Below are 22,904 nucleotides of genomic sequence, written 5' to 3'. Positions count from 1 at the left end.
GGCAGGTCCCTCTCTGTCTTTATTCATTACAATTAGGAGCAGAGTGAGTGATTAGTAATGCACAGTATGATGCTGTGTTCTCTGTGCACATAGGACCATGTGTTCCCCTGTGCAGAATCGTGGCCAGTGGGATGGTGATGCATCCTGCTGATTGTAGCTTTGCGTAGGTTGAAGTGTGTGTGTGCGTGGGTGCAAGCTGTCATTTTATTCTGCATTGTCCTGATGTGGGGGGCTGTGTGCATGTAACAGGTGAAGGGCTGGCTGCTCCTATGTACTTATGTTGGAAGGGGAGGATATGGACGATATTGTATGGCTGATGATGACTGTATATAGGTGCTCCTATTCCCATAGTTTCCAACAGTCCTTATATTTTTTTCTTCTCTCTCTTCTTCCATCCCTCTTTTTCCCTTATTTATTCCTTTCTCTCTCCCTTTATCCCTCTTTCTCTATCTTTCTCTCTCTCCCCCTCCATCCCTCTTTCTCTTTTTTTCTTTCTCTATATATTACCACATTCCATGTAACGTTCCATGTAACAAATGCTATTAATGCTGTAAGTAATCGCAGACTCAATTTAGCGCCACACCCTTTAACTGCTTCCCGATGCCAGATATACTGTGGCAGAAGGGCACAGGTTCTGCCTAGTGACACTGTCACTGGTTAACCCCTTCACTGCCAGTCATATTTACACAGTAATCAATGCATTTTTAATTGGACTGATCGCTGTATAAGTGCAAATGGTCCCAAAATCGCACCAAAAGTGTCCAATCTGTCTGCCTTAATGTCACAGTCATGATAAAAATCGTTGATAGCCACCACTACTAATAAAAAAAATTAATAAAAATGCCATAAAACTATCCCCTATTTTGTAAATGCTATAACCAATCACACGCTTATTGCGATTTTTTTTTAACAAAAATATATAGAATACGTATTGGCCTAAACTAAGGAAAAAAAGTTTTTTTTATATATTTTTTGGGGATATTTATTATAGCAAAAAGTAAAAAAAAAAAAAAAAAAATATTGTCATTTTTTTGTTTATAGCGCAAAAAATAAATACCGCAAAAGTGATCAAATACCACCAAAAGAAAGCTCTATTTGTTGGAAGAAAAGGACACCAATTTTGTTTGGGAGCCATGTAGCACAACCGCGCAATTGTCAGTTAAAGCGACACAGTGTCGAACTGCAAAAAACGCTCGTCTTTAGCCAGCCAAATGGTCTAGGGCTTAAGTGGTTAAGCCACACACAATATTTAGCGTAACTAAAACTACCCCCATTTTTTTACCTTTTTTGCTCCTACTAGGCCACTTCTACACATGAATATCCCTCCCCTAATTAAAATGATACTCCACCTACATAAAAAAAATGTCCCTAAAATATTTTTGAGAATGTTGGCAACTATGCATGTCTCTTCTGTAATAAAAGCTTGCCTGCTCACAGTGAGTAACAGCAGAACTTTAGTTCTGGTTTAATTTCTCAGTGAAAGATTTTTTTCTAAACTATTTTTTTTTTAAGTTATATTTTTTAATGTACCAATAGTTTTTGTCTTTCACGCTGAGAAAGGGGACAGTGCTGTTATTCTTTATTTGTATTTTATGTGTACTAGTGTGCACACTTTTGCTAGTATAGTATAGTTTATACTGGTCCTTTGGAACAGTTTTGTGCGTGACAAGTTTACATATACAACTCAGGAAATTATTTTAAAACATTGCTACATGAGCCTACCTGATTGGCATTACTGCTTATGTAAAAAAGTTCCAATTGCAGCAATCTGAGATTTTCCTTACTGTTTCGCTATTCCAAACCACAAATTAACCACACAAGGAGAAAAAACTTTAATATATTTCAGGCAAATAAAGGCAGTATAGATTGGTTGTAGTTTATTTACAAGCTGAAGATATAGGACCACATTCAATTCAGGGATTACTGCTGTTTTCCACCACCACACGTCTTAGCCCTTGTACACACGGTTGGACATTCCGATGGACAATGTCCGATAGGACTGTGCTGTCGGATAATCCAACAGTGTGTGGTCTCCATCGGACTGTTTCCATCGGAGTATCCGACGGACCAAGTTTTCCAGCTGGGCTATAAGATTTTCCGACAACATGATCCGATCGGACTTTGTCCGATCATGTGTAGAGAATTCCGATTGGACAAAGTGTCACGCATGCTCAGATCAAATTCCTAGACCAAAGCTATTGGCTACTAGCCTGAACGTAGTCCCGTCCTAACGAAATAACGTCATCACGTTAAGTACGATCGGATTTTCTGACAACTTTGTCCGACTGTATATGCAACAGTTTCGGACAAAATCCGACGGATTTGGTTGTCGGAATGTCCGACCGCGTGTACAGGGGCTTATATATACTCATACTTGCCATTACTTGTTTTCAGAATAAAATTCAGTCTAAAGTTGAAACCTGATATTTTGTCTTGCATTTTTTAGTGGTATTTTTTATGCACTTTTCAAAATTCTTTTGAATCCTGTAGAGATGAATTGCAAGTTTGTGTTGACTCTTTTGACTGGGCTGGTAGAATGCATTTGTTTTGCGGGACTCCCCTTTGGATGGGCATCTCTGGTATTTGTGCTGAAGAAGGAACAATATTTTGAAGATCTGTGCTACAATGCTACAAATCATACTACCAACTCTACTGACAGTGAGTATTGTGTAATATTCAACGCATGCTAGAGATAGCAAAGCCTGATAAATTTCAAGCAAGTTTATATTACGTTATAGAAATGCATTTTGTTGAATTACTTTGCAGTTGACTAGTGTTTGATTTTTTGATAATTTTTTCATTATACAAAAATTACATTTAATGTAGGGTAAATCTAGGACACTCAGTTTGCACAGCATGCTATCCTTTATAATAGAAAAGCCTGGAACACCCTGTATGCTTACTAAATGGATTTGAGCACTGTGACAAAATGTGTATTAGATTTACCTAATGGTAAGTGGACATAGCTCAAACCAGGATACACATGGTAAAAAAGACAGGATTTTAAGACGTAATCCCCCATTCTCCATAAAAAATAACAAAAAAGGTACTGTTCATATGCTGCCATGGATTGGCGTCAGGAAAATAAAAATAATGATAGTAAGTATTTGATAGAGTTTTTTGTTTTACACCAACATGGCAGCATACAGTACATGTGATAAGTAATGAGCTAAACAGGAAGGGCTAAAAGTTCCCCTAAACACATGTGCGACCTGAAAGACTGACGCAATTTTGACGCGACTTGAAGCAATGCCTGTATAATGTTGAGGTCTAGGGACCTCCAGTCACCTCAAAGTCAGACTAAAGTAGTGCAGGGACTAGGCCCCCTTCACACATATGGACCATTTGTCTGTTTTCATCCATCCGTTGATGGATGAAAAATGGAAATCAATGCTATGGAAAAACATATGACAATGGATGATCATACTCTGGATGATATATTTTCTTCCATTTTCATCCGCTTCATCCGTTTTTTTGAACAGATGAAAGCACTATTTTTCATCTGTCATAAAAACGGAACGGACGAAAAACAGATGTAAACTGACAAATGGTCAGTTTTTCATCCATTTTCATCCATTTTTGCATTGGTAGTGGATGTAAAAAAAACTGATGAACTGATGAAAAACAGATGAACTGATGAAATGAACGGTCCCTATGTGTGAAAAGACCCCAAGTCCATTGACGTACAAGCCCATGGATCTTCCCTATAGAGCCTGAAGTAGGTGCACTGCAGCAGCCAGCCTGCTGTTTTGCAGATGTCTCCATATACCTTTTGCATGAGCTGCCAAGAACCTAAAGACCTACAAATGGAACTAGCCAATAGAGATGAGCTTCGTGTTCATGTCGAACATACGTTCGACTCGAACATCGGCTGTTCGCCCGTTCGGCGAATTCCGAACGTTATGGGCCGTTCGCGCCAAATTCGTGTGGCGCTCACGGCCCACAATGCACTGCGTCATCGCAGTGCATTGCTGGCTCATGATTGCCCAAGCATGCACAGTGACCCCGCATGCTTGGCCAATCACAGCGCCAGCAGCTAGGAGAGCCACGATTGGCCACAGGCAGAATGCCTGTGGCCAATCATAGCTCAGGCTGTGTAGTACACGCCCCACACTATATAAGGCCGCCAGCGCGGCGGCCTTGTGTAGTGTGTTGGCGTCTGAAGCAGTTAGTGGGTGTTCTGTGTACCTTCAACACAGTATACACCGATCGTTATCGGCCGATTTTCGATCTTGCTCTTCTGTAGTGGTTGTTGTCTGCATGCCCTGACCGCAGTATACACCACTATATTCACCTCACCTATATAGCTAGTGATCTATCTTTTATAATAGAGCTTGCAGTCAGTAGTGTTAGGAGCTTGTGCGTGCTGTCTGCGTGCTCTGTACCCAGTACACACCGCTATATCCACCTACATAGCTCTTCTCTATTTGAGCCCACTTGCCATCTGCAGGAGTTATTGGAAGTTGTGTGTGCCTCCAGCACAGCACAGTATACATCTGTATATACCCCTTTATCTCTGGTGTTCTATAATAAAGGCATCTGCAGGAGTTAGTGGGTGTTTTGTGCCTCCAGCACAATATACACCTGTATCTACCCTTTATTGCTGTTCTCTAATAGAGCCATCTGCAGGGCTTAGTGGGTGTTGTGTGACTCCATTACAGTATACCCCTTTATCTCTGGTGTTCTATAATAAAGGCATCTGCAGGAGTTAGTGGGTGTTGTGTGCCTCCAGCACAATATACACTACCCAACTGCTGTTTTACCCAACTCCCTTCAGGCCATTTCCATGTCTGGAAGGCCAGCAAGGAGAGGCAGACAGGCGCGAGCCGATAAAAGAGGGCAAGCAGGCTCTGTGTCTAGAGACAACAGTGCTGGTCGTGGACGCAGTGCATTGTCATCAGCACGTGGTCATGGGACATGCTTGTCCTTTTCGGCAGCTGGACATGTTGAACCGCAACATGCCAACGACTTGGTAGAGTGGATGACCAAGCCCTCTTCATCCTCCTCATCATCTCTCACCCAGTCTCAGGGTACTAGCAAAGCAGCTGCCAACGCATCGTCTTCCCTCGTCTCAATGTCATCATCAGTGACTCCTTCCCTAGACCCACCACGTCCTCCTGAGGAGTCTCCTAAACTCTTTGAGCACAGTGTTGGGTACATGCTCCAGGAGGATGCCCAGTGTTTTGTAGACTCTGATGATGACACTCAGCTAGAGGAAGGCAGTAGCGTGAATGCAGAGAGAGGGGATGCTCAAGAAGGACAGCAATCTGGCAGTCATGTTCCACAAGCTGCAGCATATTGCCAGGTTTGCTACAGCGATAAACAGGGAGGGGATGATGAGGGCACTGACTCCACGTGGGTGCCTGGTAGGAGAGAGGAGGAGGAGGAGGAGGAGGAGGCACATGTTCAACGAGGCAGGATGCCCTCCGGGGGCCAGCTTAGGGGCAGCACACCGACTGAATCACACCGCAGAGCTCCGCCTGTGCAGGGCGCTGCCTCTGCGCGTTATTCTAAAAGTTCTTTGGTGTGGGCCTTTTTTGAGACGTGTGCATCAGATCGCAACATATGTCTCAAGCGTATCTCGCGTGGCCAAAACATCAGCCGCTTGGGCACCACATGCTTGACCAGACATATGTTGACCTGCCATGCAGCTCGTTGGCAAGCGTACCTCAAAGACCCACACCAAAGAACAAAGCGGACCTCTCCTTGCTCCTCATTAGCTGGCATCTCCAACCCCACTAGACCTTCAGTCCTCTCTGAAACCTGCTCTGAGAGGAATGAAGGTGTAGAATTAGGTGTGTCACAGTCAAGTGCTTCCGGGCACTCTGCTAGCAGTACACCCACGTCCGATTATAGCAGGCAAATGTCCCTGCCCCAGCTGCTGGACCGGCGAAAGAAGTTCACTCCCAGCCATCCACATGCCCAGCGGTTGAATGCTAGCTTGGCTAAATTGCTAGCACTTCAGCTGCTGCCTTTTCAGTTGGTAGACTCGGCCCCCTTTCGTGAGTTTGTACAATGTGCGGTTCCTCAGTGGCAGGTCCCCAAACGCCACTTTTTCTCACAGAAGGCGATTCCGGCTCTCTACCGGCATGTGGAAGGCAATGTCCTTGCCTCACTGGACAGGGCGGTCAGCGGTAAGGTGCATATTACCGCTGACTCATGGTCCAGCAGGCATGGACAGGGATGTTGCCTGTCTTTCACGGCCCATTGGGTCACTCTTCTGGCAGCTGGGAAGGATGCAGGACAAGGTGCAGTAGTGTTGGAGGTTGTTCCGCCACCACGCCTCCAAAATGCTACTATTGGTTGTGACACACCTCTCTCCTCCACCCCCTCCTCTTCTTCTTTCTCCATGGCCTCTTCCAGTGCTCTGTCCTCAGAACCAGCGGTGCTCCGTAGGCGTTCCAGGGGCTACGCAAGTACGCAGGCAAAACGATGCCATGCCGTGCTTGCGCTGGTTTGTTTGGGGGACAGGAGCCACACTGGGGTGGATGTTTTGTCAGCTCTGCAGGGGCAGCCGAGAGGTGGTTGACGCCACGCCAGCTTAAGCCAGGAATGGTGGTTTGCGACAATGGCACCAACCTCCTATCAGCCCTCCGACAGGGACAACTGACCCATGTGCCCTGTGTAGCTCACGTCCTTAACCTGGTGGTGCAGCGGTTCCTGGGCAGGTACCCGGGCTTACAGGATGTCCTGAAGCAGGCCAGGAAAGTCTGTGTGCATTTCCGCCGATCATTTAATGCCTGTGCTCGGCTGGCTGAGCTCCAAAAGGAGTTGAACCTGCCCAAGAACCGCCTTATATGTGACATGCCCACCAGGTGGAACTCAACGTTGGCCATGCTGCAGCGGCTGCACACGCAGCAGAGGGCCATCAATGAGTACCTGTGCGACTACGGCACCAGGACAGGGTCAGGGGAGCTCGGTTTTTTCTCACCACACCAGTGGGGCATGATCAGGGATGCATGCACTGTCCTGTCACCGTTTGAGGAGGCCACAAGGATGGTGAGCAGTGACAGTGCATGCATCAGTGACACTGTACCTCTTGTCCACCTCTTGGAGCATACGCTGCGTGGAATAATGGACAGGGCACTTGAGGCAGAACAGAGGCAGGAAGAGGAGGACTTCCTTGCCTCTCAAGGCCCCCTTTATCCAGACAGTGTTCCTGCTGTGCCACCCATCACACAGGAAGAGGATGAGGAGGAGGAAGAGGAGGAGGGGGATGATTGTGTCAGCATGGAGGTGGAGGCTGGCACTCAGCATCAGCAGCAGCAGTCTTGTAGGGATGATTTACAGTCCCAAGAAACACGTGGACTTGTACGTGGCTGGGAGGAGGTAGCTGCGGATCATGTTGCCCTTAGTGACCCAGAGGACTCCGGACTGAATGCCTCAGCTAACCTACGCTGCATGGCCTCCCTGATCCTGCAAAGCCTGCGGAAGGATCCTCGTATTCTTCGGATCAAGGAGAGGGACCATTACTGGCTGGCCACTCTCCTTGATCCACGGTACAAGGGTAAGGTTGCCGACCTTATCTTGCCATCGCAGAGGGAGCAGAGGATGAGACATCTCCGGGAGGCCTTGCAGAAAGGTCTGTGCAACGCGTTCCCAGAGACTGGGAGGTTACAAACTCCTGGTCCTGGACAACGTGTTGCTGAGGCATCGGTCAGAAGGAGCGGTGGAGAAGGTGGCCGTCTGACTGATGCTTTCAGACAATTTTTTAGTCCGCAGCCCCAAGGTATGATCGGTTCCAGCAACCATCGCCAGCGTCTGATTTACATGGTGCAGGAATACCTAGGGGCAAGGTCAGACTTGGACACCTTTCCCACCGAAAATCCTCTGGCTTACTGGGTCTTGAGGATGGATCACTGGCCAGAGCTTCCACAGTATGCAATTGAGCTACTGGCCTGTCCTGCATCCAGCCTTCTTTCGGAACGCACCTTCAGTGCTGCTGGTGGCTTTGTTACCGATCACAGGGTGTGCCTGTCCACCGAATCAGTTGATCGACTGACCTTCATCAAGATGAATCAGTCTTGGATCACCCACAGCTACCAAGCACCTGAAGCTGATGTAATCGAATAATTTTTTTTGAAATATCACATCCCTTCAAGACTGCCTATGCTGATGCTGAGTGACTGTCTTGTTATGTTGATTGTCTATCCTCTTCCTCCTCCGCTGATATGTTGGAAGAACATTTCTGGTTCTGGGTGATGCCAACAGCCCAATTTTTCTGCCCCTGTTTAGCAGGGGCGTTTAATTACAATATTTGATGCAATGCTTTGCAGCAGGGCTCATTCCTGCAATACAACTAGAGTATATGGGAGAGGTTGCAGTGTGGTGGCACCAGCACCAGTGCCTAAGGCCCAATTTTTCTGCCCCTGTTTAACAGGGACATGTAATTACAATTCTTGATATAATATTTCACAGGAGGGCCCGTTCCTGTGCCCACCCAGAGTAACTGTGAGGACTTATAGTGTTGTGGCACCAGCACCACAACCACCAAAGGTGAATTTTTTCTACCACTGTTCAACAATGGCATGTAATTACAATTCTTGATATAATCGTTTACAGCAGGGCGCTCCAGCGCCCACCAAGAGTCACTTTGAGGGCTTACAATGTTGTGGCAAAACCAACACCTTGTTCTGCCATTTCTGCAGAGCATATAGGGCAGGCCCCTACTTTCAAACATCCAACTTACAAACATCTCCTACTTGCAAACGGAAGGAGACAACAGCAAGTGAGATGAAAAAAGATGGACGACAAAACAAATTATACAGGGGTGATAACCCTTCCCTATGTTTTCCAAAAAGCTTAAAAATAGTTTTTTTGACTGGAGCTACACTTTAAAAATGTACCAGTTGAAAATTACAAACAGATTCAACTTAACACAACAAACCTACATAGTCCCTGTCTTGTTTGCACCGCCTGTATACTGCTGTTCTGAGTATATAGGGCCTGGGGGCCACACGCATTTCCTTTTTTTAATATGGGTACGGGGTTCCCCTTAATATGCGTACAAGACCCAAAGGGGCTGGTAATGGGCAGGGAGGGCTACCCATGCCATTTTTCTCAATGATTTTCAACCATATTGCAGGAACCAGATATAACATTAAAACCGCAAGCAGTTTTAAATGATGTTATTTCCGTTTAATGTCATTTTGTGCAGGGACTGTTCTAAACACAGGAAACACGTGGCACTTCACAGGCATACTACAGACACCCCCCAGGCACCATATTTAAAGGAATATTTCACTTTTTTTTTCACTTTAATCGTCTTTTAAATCAGTGCTCCCGCCAAAACGGCCATTTTTAAAAACATTTTAGGCATTGATCCATGTCCCCTGGGGCAGGAGCCAGGTCCCCAAACCCTTTTTAGGACAGTATCTTGCATATTAGCCGTTAAAATTAGCACTTTTAACTTTGAACGTTCGAGTCCCATAGACTTCAATGGGGTTCTAAAGTTCGTACGAATTTGGGGTCCGTTCAAAAGTTCTGGTGCGAACCGAACCGGGGGGTGTTCGGCTCATCCCTACTAGCTAAATGAGCCTCTACCACTTCTGGAATCTCTTGTCTGGCCGCACTGTATGTTTTGTGGATGACCTTGACACTCCAAGATGACAAGGTTTTGCTGTATCTTCCTCCTCTGAACTGGACTGATGGAAAAACATCAGTCAAGAAGCGGTTTAAACACTTCAGTCCCAAGCCTATTTTTGACATGTTGCTTACGTTAAAATCAGTATTTTTTGCTAGAAAATGACTTAGAACACCCAAAAATTATATTATATATATATATATATATATATATATATATATATATATACACACACACACACACACACACACACACACACACAATTTTTTTTATCTCCTTTTTTTTTTTAACAAAGACCCTAGAGAATAACATGGTGGTCGTTGCAATATTTTATGTCACACGGTATTTGCGCAGCAGTCTTATAAACGCGTTTTTTTTTTATTAAAAAAATAAAATTGTAAAGTTAGCAATTTTTTTGCATACTGTAAAAGATGATGTTACGTTGAGTAAATGGATATCCAACATGTTACACTTTAAAATTGCACACACTCGTGGAATGGCGACAAACTACGGTCTGTAAAAATCTCCATAGGTGACAATTTAACGGTTACCGGTTTAGAGTTAGAGGAGGTCTTTTGCTAGAATTATTGCTCTCGCTCTTACGATCGCGGCATACCTCACATGTGTGATTTGAACATTGTTTACATTTGCGTAAGTGACTTATTTATGCATTTTCTTTGATGCGCAAGTGCATTTTTTTATTGAACACTATCCCTTTTTAAAATCAGCATCATTGGCAGCCTAGTAAACCGGAAGTGACATTGTGGCATCATGTTCTTACATAGGAGACTCAATCTAAGCAATTTCTGGCTTTGTTCGACACTTCAAACAGCCGGTGGACGTGCCGGATGGTGGTTCCGGGGCAGCGCGGCAGAAGATGTCCCCTTCCTCTGCTCGTGATAACAGCCGAGCGGCTTGTTAGCCGCATCGGTTGTTATCATAAGAAAGTTGACCGCTATCTCTAAATAACGGTATTGGGGTGATGCCTGCAAATGCAGGCATCACCCCTGTATAACCACTTCAAGCAAATGACATACAGGTACGTGATTTTGCATGGTGGTTAAAGGTAAGCATTTTAGACACATGGTACATCCAGTTTGTGAAGATTAGGTAATATCTCTGCCAGAAAGGATGGAACTGCCACTTACTTTATAAGATGAAAACAAAAGCCACTTTGTGCTCGAGGGGCGTAGGCACCAACTTGTCCAGAAAGAAAGATGTAGGACTCTGTAGCCCCAGTGCTTGCAGATCTGATACTCTGCCCCTTGCAGTTTAGCCTGAAGTTATTGAGGAATACTCCCACTTGAGTAATGTCCCACTGATGACTGTTTTCCGATGATGCAGAGTCCTGATAAGGAAATCCAGGACCAGAATAAACTCTCACTTGGGAATGTTTTGCTCTCAAGACGAAGCTTCACGTCTGATCTCCTAAAGCATTCCCCTGGTAGCTCACACACCTGTTTTCCCTGGGAAAAGCTGAAATTGAAACCCTTACGATGCTAGGCTGAACCCCAGATCCAGATCCATGTGAAGAACTGGGAAACTGGGCAGCCTCCGGGTTTTGAGGATAAAAATCCTGCTCATCTGTGAACCTGTTCCAGACTTCCGAGTAAATAGCATTTGTTGACATCTATTTAGGAACCTTGCAAGGATTAAACCACTTCCAGGGGACGGCCCAAGTCCTCCAATCCTTTCCTCTCAATTTCCAGTTCACCCTGGGACAGGTGTTGCGGAAACACTGTTAAGCTGAAATGCCTGGTCTGGACTGAGTTCCATGGCTAGGGTAAACTCAAGGCCTGTGGGCCAATCAGCATTTTTGCTATAATAGTGAGACCCTAAGACAGTGACGACGAACCTTGGCACCCCAGATGTTTTGGAACTACATTTCTCATGATGCACATCCACTCTGCAGTGTAGTTGAGCATCATGGGAAATGTAGTTCCAAAACATCTGGAGGGCCAAGGTTCGCCATCACTGCCCTAAGACAATAGTGCCCCTGACACTTCATAAAACACCAAAGGCAGTAGAGGAAAGTCATCTGCTAGGTGACTATTCCTTGGGTGAGTGAGAGCGTCCACTTCCTCCAGCAACAAGTAAGGGTAGCAAGAGAGGCACCTTGTGAATGGATGGTGATGCAAAGAGGTTCAGCTTGAGAAGGCCCCATACTTGAGTGATATGGGCAATTAAAGGCTCGTTTATTGGTAATCAAAAACACCTGGTTCAACAGTCTCTTTTGGCATCCTGGGCTCCCAGAAGGTACACTGCCCATAGCCTCTGAAGATTACATTCGATCAGGGACATGTTAGTTTCACTTCTATTGTAATCTACTAGACTAGCCTGAGGGTGTCTCCCATCAACAAGACTCCTGTAGGGGATGAAGAGACCATGGCTGTGCATCCTTCAGAGAAGTGCTCTTGGACAACCTTCCATTCTTCTCTTGAAGTTTTCCATTCAGGCAAAAGGATTTTGAGTCCTGGAAAGAGAACTCACTGGAGCCTCGACCTCCTATGGGGAGGAAGGTTAGAATTACCACTGATTGCTCTTGGAATAGTGGTTAGCGTTGGATGTACATGTGTCAGAAACCATGAAATCAGACAGAGATGGAAGTACAGTTAAATCACACTTGTTTAATAAATGTATAAAGAACAAATGTAGTCAAAGCATAGCCAGAGTTCAGTAACCGGAATGGATAGTCAGCAAAGCCAGAAGTCGGGGATTAAAGTAGTGGAACAGCAAGCAGAATCTGGAGCCAGAAGGGATGTTAGCAAAGCCAGTCTTTAAACAGGAATGCAGGAGATGTTTCTCGCGATGTTCACCAAGGCGAAGGCAGAGACCCTCTGGACTGGATGGCTTAAGTAGGCAGGACTGATGAGCAGGATATGAAGAGCTGAGTAACTGTGGGGAGAGGTGGGATCTGGCAATTAGCTGACAGCTGAGCAGCCAGCTCAGAGAAGGAAGGACTGAGCCCAGCCCCGACAGTTTCCCCTCCTCAACGACCTCTCCCCTCGGAGGACCAGCAGGCTTGAGGGGAAAAAGTCTATGGAAATCACAGAGGAGGACAGGGGCGTGTATGTCTGAGGATGAGACCCAAGAGCGTTCCTCCGGAACGTACCCCTTCCAATGCACTAGGTACTGTATGTGCCCACGGAACCTACGGGGGACAACAATGGACTGTACTTCATACTCCTCATGGTTCTCAACCTGCACAGGGTGAGGACGTGGCACCGAGGTGGTAAAGCGGTTGCAGACCAAAGATTTTCATCAGGAGACATGAAATACATTCGAAATACACATTGGACTTTCTAATATGCGTAAGCCACTGGGTTAATCCTGTGAAGAATACGGAAAAGCCCAATAAACCGAGGTGCAAATCTCAGTGAGGGAAGTACCTATCATTAGCATGACGCAAAGCCTCCTGGACTTGTGCCCAAGTAGAACAAAGACCATGGAGATGCTCCTCTGATGCAGGAATACTCTGCGGAGCAAACGAGTCAGGACACATGGCAGGTTGGAAACCATAATTCGCAATAAATGGGGACAATCAGGAAGCAGAATTCAAGGCACTGTTGTGAGCAAACTCTGCCCACGGTAATAGGTCTGACCAGTTGTTATGATGGTCAGAAATATAGCAAGGACTGATTGGCTCAATCTGAGGCCCCATTAGACTGTGGGTGATACACAGAGGAGAAAGCAAGCTGAATTCCCAACTGTGCACAAAAAGCTCGCCAGAATCGAGACACAAACTGACTACCCCTGTCCGAGACAATGACCTTGGGTAGCCCATGTAAGCGAAAGATCTCCCGAGCAAAAATGGAAGCCAGTTCCTTAGAGGTGGGCAACTTCTTAAGTGGAATACAATGACACATCTTTGAGAACCGGTCAACCACCATAAGGATAACTGTGTTGCCATGGGAGTTGGATAAATCCACAATGAAATCCATAGACAGATGGGTCCAGGGCCTCTCTCCATTGGGTATGGGCTGTAGGAGGCCCACTAGAAGGTGTCGTGGAGTCTTACTCTGAGCATACACGGAACAGGCAACTGCAAAGGCAGTTATATCAGCACGTAGACTAGGCCACCAGAATTGTTGGAAAATGTCCCAAACTTATTGATTCCTCCCAGGGTGGCCAGCAGCCTTGGGAGAATGGTAAGTCTGGAGCACGGCAGTAAGGAGACTCTGGGACAGAGCAGCAGTCACAAGCTTTCTCAGGCGGAGCATGAACCTGAGCATCAAGAGTTTTGTCAGCCAAAGGAGAAGTGAGACTGTGTCACGTACCTGGTATAGGAGCCCAGAATGCAGGGAGCGGCCTCTCGTAAGCCTCTGGCTCGAGAATCCCTGGAAGTGGGAACAGGGATTCAAGAGTTCAGAGGTCACAAGTGCCGAACTGGTGAAGGACTGGTCCGGACCTTGAGGAGTGGAGGATCCACAGGAGAGCTGGAATGGAGACACCCGGCAGACTGGTCAGACAGCAGATGGAAGCGGGTACAGACGGTCAGGCTGGAACAGCAGGAGGCAGAGTAGCAGACAGCAGCGGGCACAGGCGGTCAGACTGGAACAACAGGTGGCAGACAGCAGCAGGCACAGGCGGTCAGGCTGGAACAGCAGGTGGCAGACAGCAGACAGCAGCAGGCACAGGCGGTCAGGCTGGAACAGCAGGTGGCAGACAGCAGACAGCAGCAGGCACAGGCGGTCAGGCTGGAGCAACAGGTGGCAGACAGCAGAAGGTACAGGCGGTCAGGCCGGAACAGCAGGTGGCAGAAGCAGGGTCAAAGTACAAGCCGGGTCGGTAACAGGCGGGCAGCAATGGTACACAGAGGCAGAAGCGTAGTCAGACAGGCCGGAGGTCAAAGGCTGGCAGCAAGCAAACGTCGTCAGGAACAAGCCGGGTAACAGGAATCAGAGGCAATCATGTAGCAGAAGACAGAATAACCAGACACACTGTAGACTGGACAGCAAGAAGGCACAGTAACCGGTTCCTTAAGTAGCCCTTTCTGCACCAAGAATGGTCGCACGGCATGTCTGCACCCGCGTGTAACTGTGCGCCCGTTCGTTCCATCGCGCACCCGCGTGCGCTCCTTCGCAACATCGCGCACCCGCGTGCGCCCGTTCGTACCAACACGCACCCGCCAACGCATGCCCATGGATACTGATTAGTTCTCAAAGTGGAGATTCCGTGAGCAGGCCTTCCATATGCCACTGAATTCCGGGGACGACCATGACAGACTGATGCGAACCATAGCCAGAATACGATCAGGAGGAATCACAGGAACCGACCTCAACTTGGAAGTGGAGGAAAATTGTTATGACAAGGCGTCAGCCCTTACATTATTAGTCGTGCCCTTCTGGTAGAGAGGCGTTTAGCCTCAGACAAAAAATTGAGGATCTTATGGTCAGTAAAGCCCCATACACACTATCAGCTTTCCTGCTGATTTTTTTTCCTTCAGGATTTATCAAAACTATATAATATGAGGTCAAACCTTAGGAGCTTCAATTTGTATGCAATCAGGCAGGCCCTTGCACTACATGGTTTTGGTAAATCTGAAGACAAAAATCAGCAGAAAATCTGATGGTGTGTATGGGGTTTTAGAATGAGAACTGGTACAGTGATCATCAACAGCTCTCTGTCACCAATCTAGTAATTGTACTCCCCAGGTGACAATTTAATGGAAAAGTAGCCACAAGGATGCATAGCACTCTGAGGTAGGACGTTGAGACAGAAGGGCACAAACACCAGTCTCGGGGATGAAAGGTAATGTAGAATCAGGATGTGCCAACACATGAGCAGAAACGAAAGCAGCCTTGAGACTCTCAAAGGCCTTAATGGACTTTGGAGTCCAACTCTGTGGGTAACGATCCTTTTTGTATACACAAATGAATAAAGTTGCGCTACGGACTGCCCACTCTGTGGGTAAAATTGAACGAAAATGAGTAAAAGAATGAATTAAAGTGGGTTAGAGCTGCCTCTACCTAGAAACCTCCACCCCAAAAAAGGGGGGGTACTGGAATTAGTGTAAAGAGTAGGTTATGGCGCTAAACTCAAAATATTATATACCTGGTATATTATAACCTGTCTTTGACAAGGGAATAATACTAGTTTATGTAGTGAACTATGTGCAAAACATATTCATGTGTGGATATGCTAGTGTCCGGAAACTATAATAAAATGTTATTTCAATAAAATATTAATTACTTAATTAAATATTAATTAGATGGTGGTGATAATTTATATGTTAAACATGTGCTAACACAAATGCAGAGAAAACAATCTTCCCCAGTGCGCCACTCAGTGCTGTGGTATTGTGAATGCTCTCACCAGAACTTATACCCCTGCGGGGTTGGATGGGCTTTCACAGTATGAGCCACTATGTTACTATCTGACCTCTGCTGCTGGTGCACTGGGGGGGATGTTCGCTCTTCAATTTATATTGTCTCCGTTGGTGTATGCATTGAGGGAAGAAACATATCCATGGTGTAGTATGTATAAGCAATTACTTTATTTAAAATGCAAAAAAAAAAACTACTCACGTATGGAAAGTAAAAGATCGCTCTGTATACAAAACAGCCGCCGGCCGCTGCTGGCTGTGGGGAAGATGCACGCAACTTGACCACGCCCTACGCGTTTCGTCAGAGTGACGTCTTCTGGAGCACTTCCCCACAGCCAGCGGATGTTTTGTATACAGAGCGATCTTTTACTTTCCATAAGTGAGTAGTTTTTTTTTTCGCATTTTAAATAAAGTAATTGCTTATACATACTACACCATGGATATGTTTCTTCCCTCAATGCATACACCAACGGAGACAATATAAATTGAAGAGCGAACATCCCCCCCAGTGCACCAGCAGCAGAGGCCAGATAGCAGCACAGTGGCTCATACTGTGAAAGCCCATCCAACCCCGCAGGGGTATAAGTTCTGGTGAGAGCATTCACAATACCACAGCACTGAGTGGCGCACTGGGGAAGATTGTTTTCTCTGCATTGAAGATATCAGCACTTTTGCACTTGTCGCTTTATTTCACCGTTACCTGGGACGTTGTTACATGGGACATTTTCTCAGTGATCCTAGGATGTGTGTTTGAATGTTTTTTTTCACACGCAATGGTTTTTGCACAATAACTTTGAATGAACTTTATAATGTGTAATGGTTAAATGTAATTTAATCTATATTAATTTTATTGGTACATTTGTGTTAGCACATGTTTAACATATAAATTATCACCACCATTTAATATTTAATTAATATTTTATTATTTAATTAACATTTTATTATAGTTTCCGGACACTAGCATATCCAACCATCCTTTCTGGTCATATCAGTCAGGGGCTTGACCAGAGAAGAGAAGTTATGAATAAACTTTCGATAATAGTTGGCAAAGCACAGGAAGCACTGCAGAGGACGTAAAACCACTGGTCGGGGCCACCGATGGAACTTGCGCTTCAACCAGTTTACAATAGAGATTGTTCTCTAAGTTTCTGAAGCACACGACAGACATCTGTGTGGTGTCTTTTCAGGGACTTGGAAAATATGAGCATATCATCCAGATAAACCACCACACATAACTGCAACAAATCTCAGAGGACATCGTTAAATAAATTCCTGGAAAACTGATGGGGCGTTACAAAGCCCAAAAGGCATTACGAGGTACTCATAATGGCCTGCTCTGGTATTAAAAATGCAGTTTTCCACTTTTTGCCCTCCTTAATTCTCACAATATTGTAGGCCCCTCTCAAATCAAGCTTTGTGAAAACTGTTGCCCCCTTGGGATGGCCAAATAACTGTAAATTAATGGAATCAGATAGACATTCTTAATCGTGAAAATAATCAATGCAAGGTCTCAGTTCACTACTCTTCTTCACAAAGAAGAAACCAGCACCAGCAGGAGACTGGAGGATTTGTGGATGAAACCTCGAGACAGGGTGTCTGCAACATACTACTCCATGGCCTTATCCTTCAAGACCAATAAAGGGTAAACCCGGCCAAGAGGGGGTATTGCCCCAGGTCAAAGACCAATTGCGCAATCATATGGCCAGTATGGAGGCATTTGACATTTGTCAAAGACATCGCTAAAATCACGGCACTCCTCTGGCAGGGAGGCGAGTGAAGAGGTGCACAGAACCTTGGCTACCTTCTGGAAGCATGTCTCACTGCATTGTCGTGACCAGGAGAGAACCTCAGCACGGAGCCAACCAAATGAGGGGTTGTGCCTCTGTAACCCAGGATAACCAATAACCAGCGGAAATTTGGATAACGAAATAACTTGGTATTGGATTATCTCATAGTGAAGAGCACCTACGGCCATGGACAACGGAACCATCTCATGAATCACATGGGCAGGCTGTAGAGGTCTCCCGTCAATAGCCTTAATGGCAAGTGGAGTGTCGCGCAGCTGCAGCGGAATCGAGTGCTTGATACTAAGGCAGCATCAAAGAACAGGCCTGCAGCCCCAGAGTTGATTAGAGTCTGTATTTCGATGAACGACTCAGCCCAAGAAAGAATAACCAAAACCAGGGGCTTATCCTTCTGGATAATTGGGGATGAAACACCACCCTAAGGTCTGCCCGTGACAGGACCTCAAGGTTCGGGTGTTCACTGGACAGGTAGGACAAGACTTCAAAAGGTGACCTGCCTGGCCACAATAAAGGCATACTCTCTCCCTTCTCTTAAAGGTTCTCTCAACCGCAGAGATAGACGTGTGAAACCCAAGTGCATGGGTCCGCCTTCACTAACCGACTACCAGGAGGCATAGGAGGTGAGAGAGACACGGGTTGGACTGCAAAGCTTGGAAACGAAACATACAGGAGGCTTCTGAAATCACTCCTTAAAAGTCATTCTCTGAGTCTGGAGTCAATGTCAAATGTGATCAACTTCTCCAGCTCAGTGGGTACATCTCTGGGTGCTATCTCATCCTTGATGGTACCTGAGAGACCATGAGAAAAAGCAGCCACGAGGGCCTCATTGTTCCACACAACCTCTGCTGCCAGAGTATGGAATTCAATGGCGTAACCAGCAACAGTTTCTCGTACTCTGTTTGATGGACATGAGGCACTTGGCAGCAGAAGCAGTGCATGCGGGAAAGTCAAATACCTTTTTAAACAAAGCTACAAACTCAAGGTAGCTCAAGACAACAGGTTTTTGTGTCTCCCTTAGAGGGTTTGCCCAGGCCAACGCTCTCTCAGAAAGCAAAGATATCACAAAACCTACTTTGCTTCTGTCTGTGGGAAACGCCTGGGGCAGCATCTCAAAGTATCTCAACCTGGTTGAGAAATCCTTTGCATTGGACTAGATCGCCCCCAAATCGCTGGGGAAGCGGATCGGAACCAGACATACCTTTTTATAGAGGTAATACTCAAGGCGGTTGCCTGCACAGAACAAAAATAAGAGAATAAAGTTCTCTTAAGAGGGCTACAACAGACCACTAAGGGTGATACAAACTGGCTTTATTAATTGAAAAAAAGATCACAACAAACAAAATAGAATAGAAAAAGGCACAGATTGGTTGTGTTCCATTGACTAAAAATAAGACAAACATTGTCAAATATTTAAATACATGGGGAGCCGCAGTTACGCATCACATACGCATACACACCTCATTCACCACTTTCAAACACTAATCGTGGTACAGCATTGCTGTTTTGGATAAGAAGCAAACCAAAGAATTATTGTTCAAAAATAGTCTCTTTAAGGAAGGACTCCCTTTTCAACAGATATGTTCAGTCATATACCATACGTGGAGTATATTGGGTGGATAGGTGAGTGTCCTGACCATAATTAAATTAAATAAATACATCAATTCAGCTGAGTCTTTCTGAGACCCTCATCACTTGTAATGGTCAGACAGAATTGCAGCAGGTAAATCAAGCAGCTTGACTAAATGTTTATAATTTCTTGATATTAAACAAAGGCAATAGTGCTGCAGGTGAGTCTCATACAGGCATACACAGGGGGAGTAGTGTAGACAGATTGAATGCATCCATATACATATAATAGGTGGAATAGAGATACTCTCACCACATAAGCGGTATCAATCATCATCCTGAAAAGGTTCTGTAACCCTGAGAACTTCAGGCTACGAGCCCCGCTCCATAATAGCCAATTGCTGTATTAACAAGAGATGAGACTCTTCACTGAGCGGTCCGTGCCTCTCACACGGTTCCAGTTACAGCCAGAAAAACAGGCAGTCAGCTGATGATTTTCCATGCAGACACATTGAATAGCACGCGGTTCCCCAGTGGTGTGCTGGCATTTTTCTTCTTCCTCCTCCTCCTTTTTCTTCCTTCTTTCTTCCGGAGGAAGAAGACATCACCGGAGGAAGAAGACACCATGGAGATACAACAGGGGACATTCTCCAATTAATGGACTTGTCAAAAAAAGTCTCTTTATGTTTTGTACACTACACTTCTTTTTTGGGGTGAATGGGTAGGGGTACAATGTACCCCATACTCATTCACATGGAGGGTGATATCAGGGGGCCCCTTTGTTAAAGGGGGGCTTCCAGATTCCGATAAGCCCCCTGCCCACAGACCCCTCAGCCACAGTCCACGGTTGTCGGGAAGAGGCCTTTGTCCCCATCAACCTGGGGACCATTACCCCCATGTTGAGGGCATGGGGCCTGGTATGGTTCTGGAGGGGGGCTCTCGCTCGCCCCCCCCCCCCCCCTTTTACTGGCCTGCATGCTCGGATAAAGGTCTGGTATGTATTTTAGAGAGGGGGGCACGCTGTTTTTTTTTCCAATTTTGGAGTGGGGTTCCCCCTCAAGATGCATAACAGACTCAAAGGGACTGGTATAGATCTGGGGGGGACCCTGCGCCGTTTTTTTTTTTTGTTGTTTGATTTGCGTGGGGTTTCATCCATACCAAAAGCAAAGGCATTGTTTTGATTGGCCAAAGTTGCAATTATCTCAAAGCCAGATCCTGTTCATGGAAGTCACATGGAAGCCAGACATGAAGTCACAGAGCAAAGTCGGATCGAAAGCAGTTTGACTTTCAAAACAGATCAGTGTGAACATAGCCTAAAGTTGGAGTGACTTGTGTTGGATCAGTTAGGACACTCTCATGGGGAAACATTAAATTTGACATGTCATGTAACTTGTGCTCTCATAAGTCAGATCCCATGTCGCACCAGTGTGAACCAGGCCTTATTGTCAAAGCTTAATTGAACCAACTGAAGTTCAGAAGCTGGTTGGCTGTCATGAACAGCTGCATCCGATTTTGTACTCTCCAGTTTTAGTAAATCAACCCCATTATCTCTATCCTTAGAGTTTGGATTTACATGGAAAATCTATTCTGGCTTTTGTCTACCATGCTGGAGCACTTTATAATTTACCTCCTTGACTTGTTTGAGAATCTCAAACAGTCCTTGCCATTTATCCAAAAATTTACTTTCCACAGTTTGTACCAACAACAAGATCCTGTCACCAGGTTGAAAAATTCTTACCTTTGCTGACCCATTGTAAATCCTGGATTTAGTATTCTGGGATCTTTGTGTGAGCTCATAAACCAGATATGACCGATATATTTGTAAGATATGTAAAATCATGCTCCAATGTGGAGTTTCTTTTTTCCAGGTCCCAGTACAGCTAAGTGAGCTTTGGCTTTACTTCTCCTTTAACAAATGCTTCTGCGTGCAGTGAATGTGATACTGGGACTCCAGTGCAGCTGTATATTTGTGATCACCTGAGTGTAAAGATGTGTCCTCACTTTCAAATGTGAACTCATACACCGGTACAAGTCATAGGCTCCTTACGCAAATCATCAGAGGCAAGTAGGTGGGCACAGGGTCTCTTCAAACCTATTTTGGCACTGTTAGATGTATACCATATGACCAGGGGTGGACTGACAACACCCAGGGCCCCTGGAACAAATAAAGCAAGGGCCCCCTGTCAGGCCCCACTCATGTTCCTCCCATGACCCGCCCCTACATTTTGCACAAAGTACAACTTCTGCCTTTTTTTAAATGGGACATGGAGGGGGGGGGGGGGGGGGTTCTCTCTAACAGTGTCCATTAGACAGTTTGTTATAAAGTATCCCCTCCAGGCCCCATTGGAGTCGACAATAGAGCCTAATGGGACCTGAAGGGGGGGTCTCTAACAGTGTCCATTAGAGAGTCTCTGTTAGCGAGAGACACCCCTTCAGGACCCTTTAGGGAGTACTAAGGAGTATAATGTGACCTGGAGGGGGCCTCTTTCTAACAGAGTGTACAGTGAACACTGATTTCCGCATTCTCTGTGGCTGGCTCACATCCTCTACGGGTGGCTGGCTGGCTCCCACGTCCTCTTTAGCTGGCTCCTGGGGGTGACTGGCTGGCACCCTGCTGTGGCTGGCTGGCTCCCTGCTGTGGGTGGGTCACCATGGGTGGCTGGCTGGCACCCTGGCCCTGTTGTGGGTGGGTCCCCGAGGGTGGTTGACTGGCACCTTGGCCCTTCTGTGGGTAGGTCACCAGCGTGGGTGCCTGGCTGTCACCCTGGCCCTGCTGTGGCTGGCGTGTCCTGTCCTCTTCCACTGTTCCAGGCACTGTTTGCTGAGGCGAGAGAGGGACTTGGAGGGAGGTGGTGGCCCTAACCGGGATGAAGGTGTGCAGCAGGCCCAGTGCGCGAAGGTACCGTGTGTGTATGCGGGTCCTCTGTCAATTTGAGAGTCTATGAGGCTCATTTACTATAGCCCGAATATGCAATTGCGCGGTAATTAGCACTGAAAATGCCAAGTAATGGTAATTAGTAGTGATGGCCGAATGGTTCGCCCGGCGGTCGTTTCGCGGCGAATTTCGGCTCTTCGCGGTCCGCCCGTTCGGCGGACTATTGGCGCCGTTCGCCCAGCGGACTTCCGTGTTTACTGTGTAAAAGAACTTTGACCTATGATGACACATCCATCATGGGGTACAGGACAGCCAATTGAGACATTACAGCACATTGACACTTGGACATTCCCCCTAACTTATAAATACACCCGATCCGGCGGCCATTTTACATTCTTTCTTCTGTCACTATAGGGAGAGGTTGCTGTGTGGAGCAGGGAGAGATTACAGTGACCCAAATCGATAGCTATTTGGTACACAAGTTCTTTTCAGGACTGGTATAGGTGTTAGGTGTAGTTCAGGATAGGCAGTGCTGTGCTAGTGATTGTTGCAGCAGCCTGAGTGTCTTTTGGCAGTTTAGAGAAAGGGACAGGACAGTGTGTGCTGCAGGGACAGCCAGTTTAGTCATTAGCTGTTACTATCAGGTCCACAAAAGTGCTATTTCAAATATTGTTCCAGTAGCCTCTGTTTTGTCAGTTTATATAGGGACAGGCAGGAAGCAGTGTGTGAGGCAGTGAGGGTCAGTTTAAT

At 46.1% G+C, this 22,904-nt stretch overlaps 1 protein-coding gene across 6 annotated transcripts in view; it reads left to right on the top strand.

Moving 5' to 3' along the window:
* Positions 1 to 22,904, top strand: part of SLC43A3 (solute carrier family 43 member 3) — a 757,299-nt gene that overhangs the window by 52,095 nt on the left and 682,300 nt on the right. For 3 of the 6 annotated variants that reach the window (XM_077493188.1, XM_077493189.1, XM_077493190.1), the window contains exon 3: positions 2,491 to 2,658. The exons of the other annotated variants lie outside the window; for them this stretch is intronic. In XM_077493188.1, the coding sequence (XP_077349314.1) occupies positions 2,493 to 2,658 (166 nt within the window). In that variant the 5' untranslated portion in view covers positions 2,491 to 2,492. The remainder of the gene's footprint in view (positions 1 to 2,490; positions 2,659 to 22,904) is intronic. 6 annotated transcript variants of the gene reach the window in all.

Source organism: Lithobates pipiens, unplaced genomic scaffold (genome assembly GCF_037356315.1).
Source record: "Lithobates pipiens isolate NorthernLeopardFrog02 unplaced genomic scaffold, aLitPip1_a1.2 Scaffold_19, whole genome shotgun sequence".
Lineage (NCBI taxonomy): Eukaryota > Metazoa > Chordata > Amphibia > Anura > Ranidae > Lithobates > Lithobates pipiens.
The sequence above is the reverse complement of the archived record's forward strand: the minus strand, read 5'-3'. Positions and strand labels throughout refer to the sequence as shown.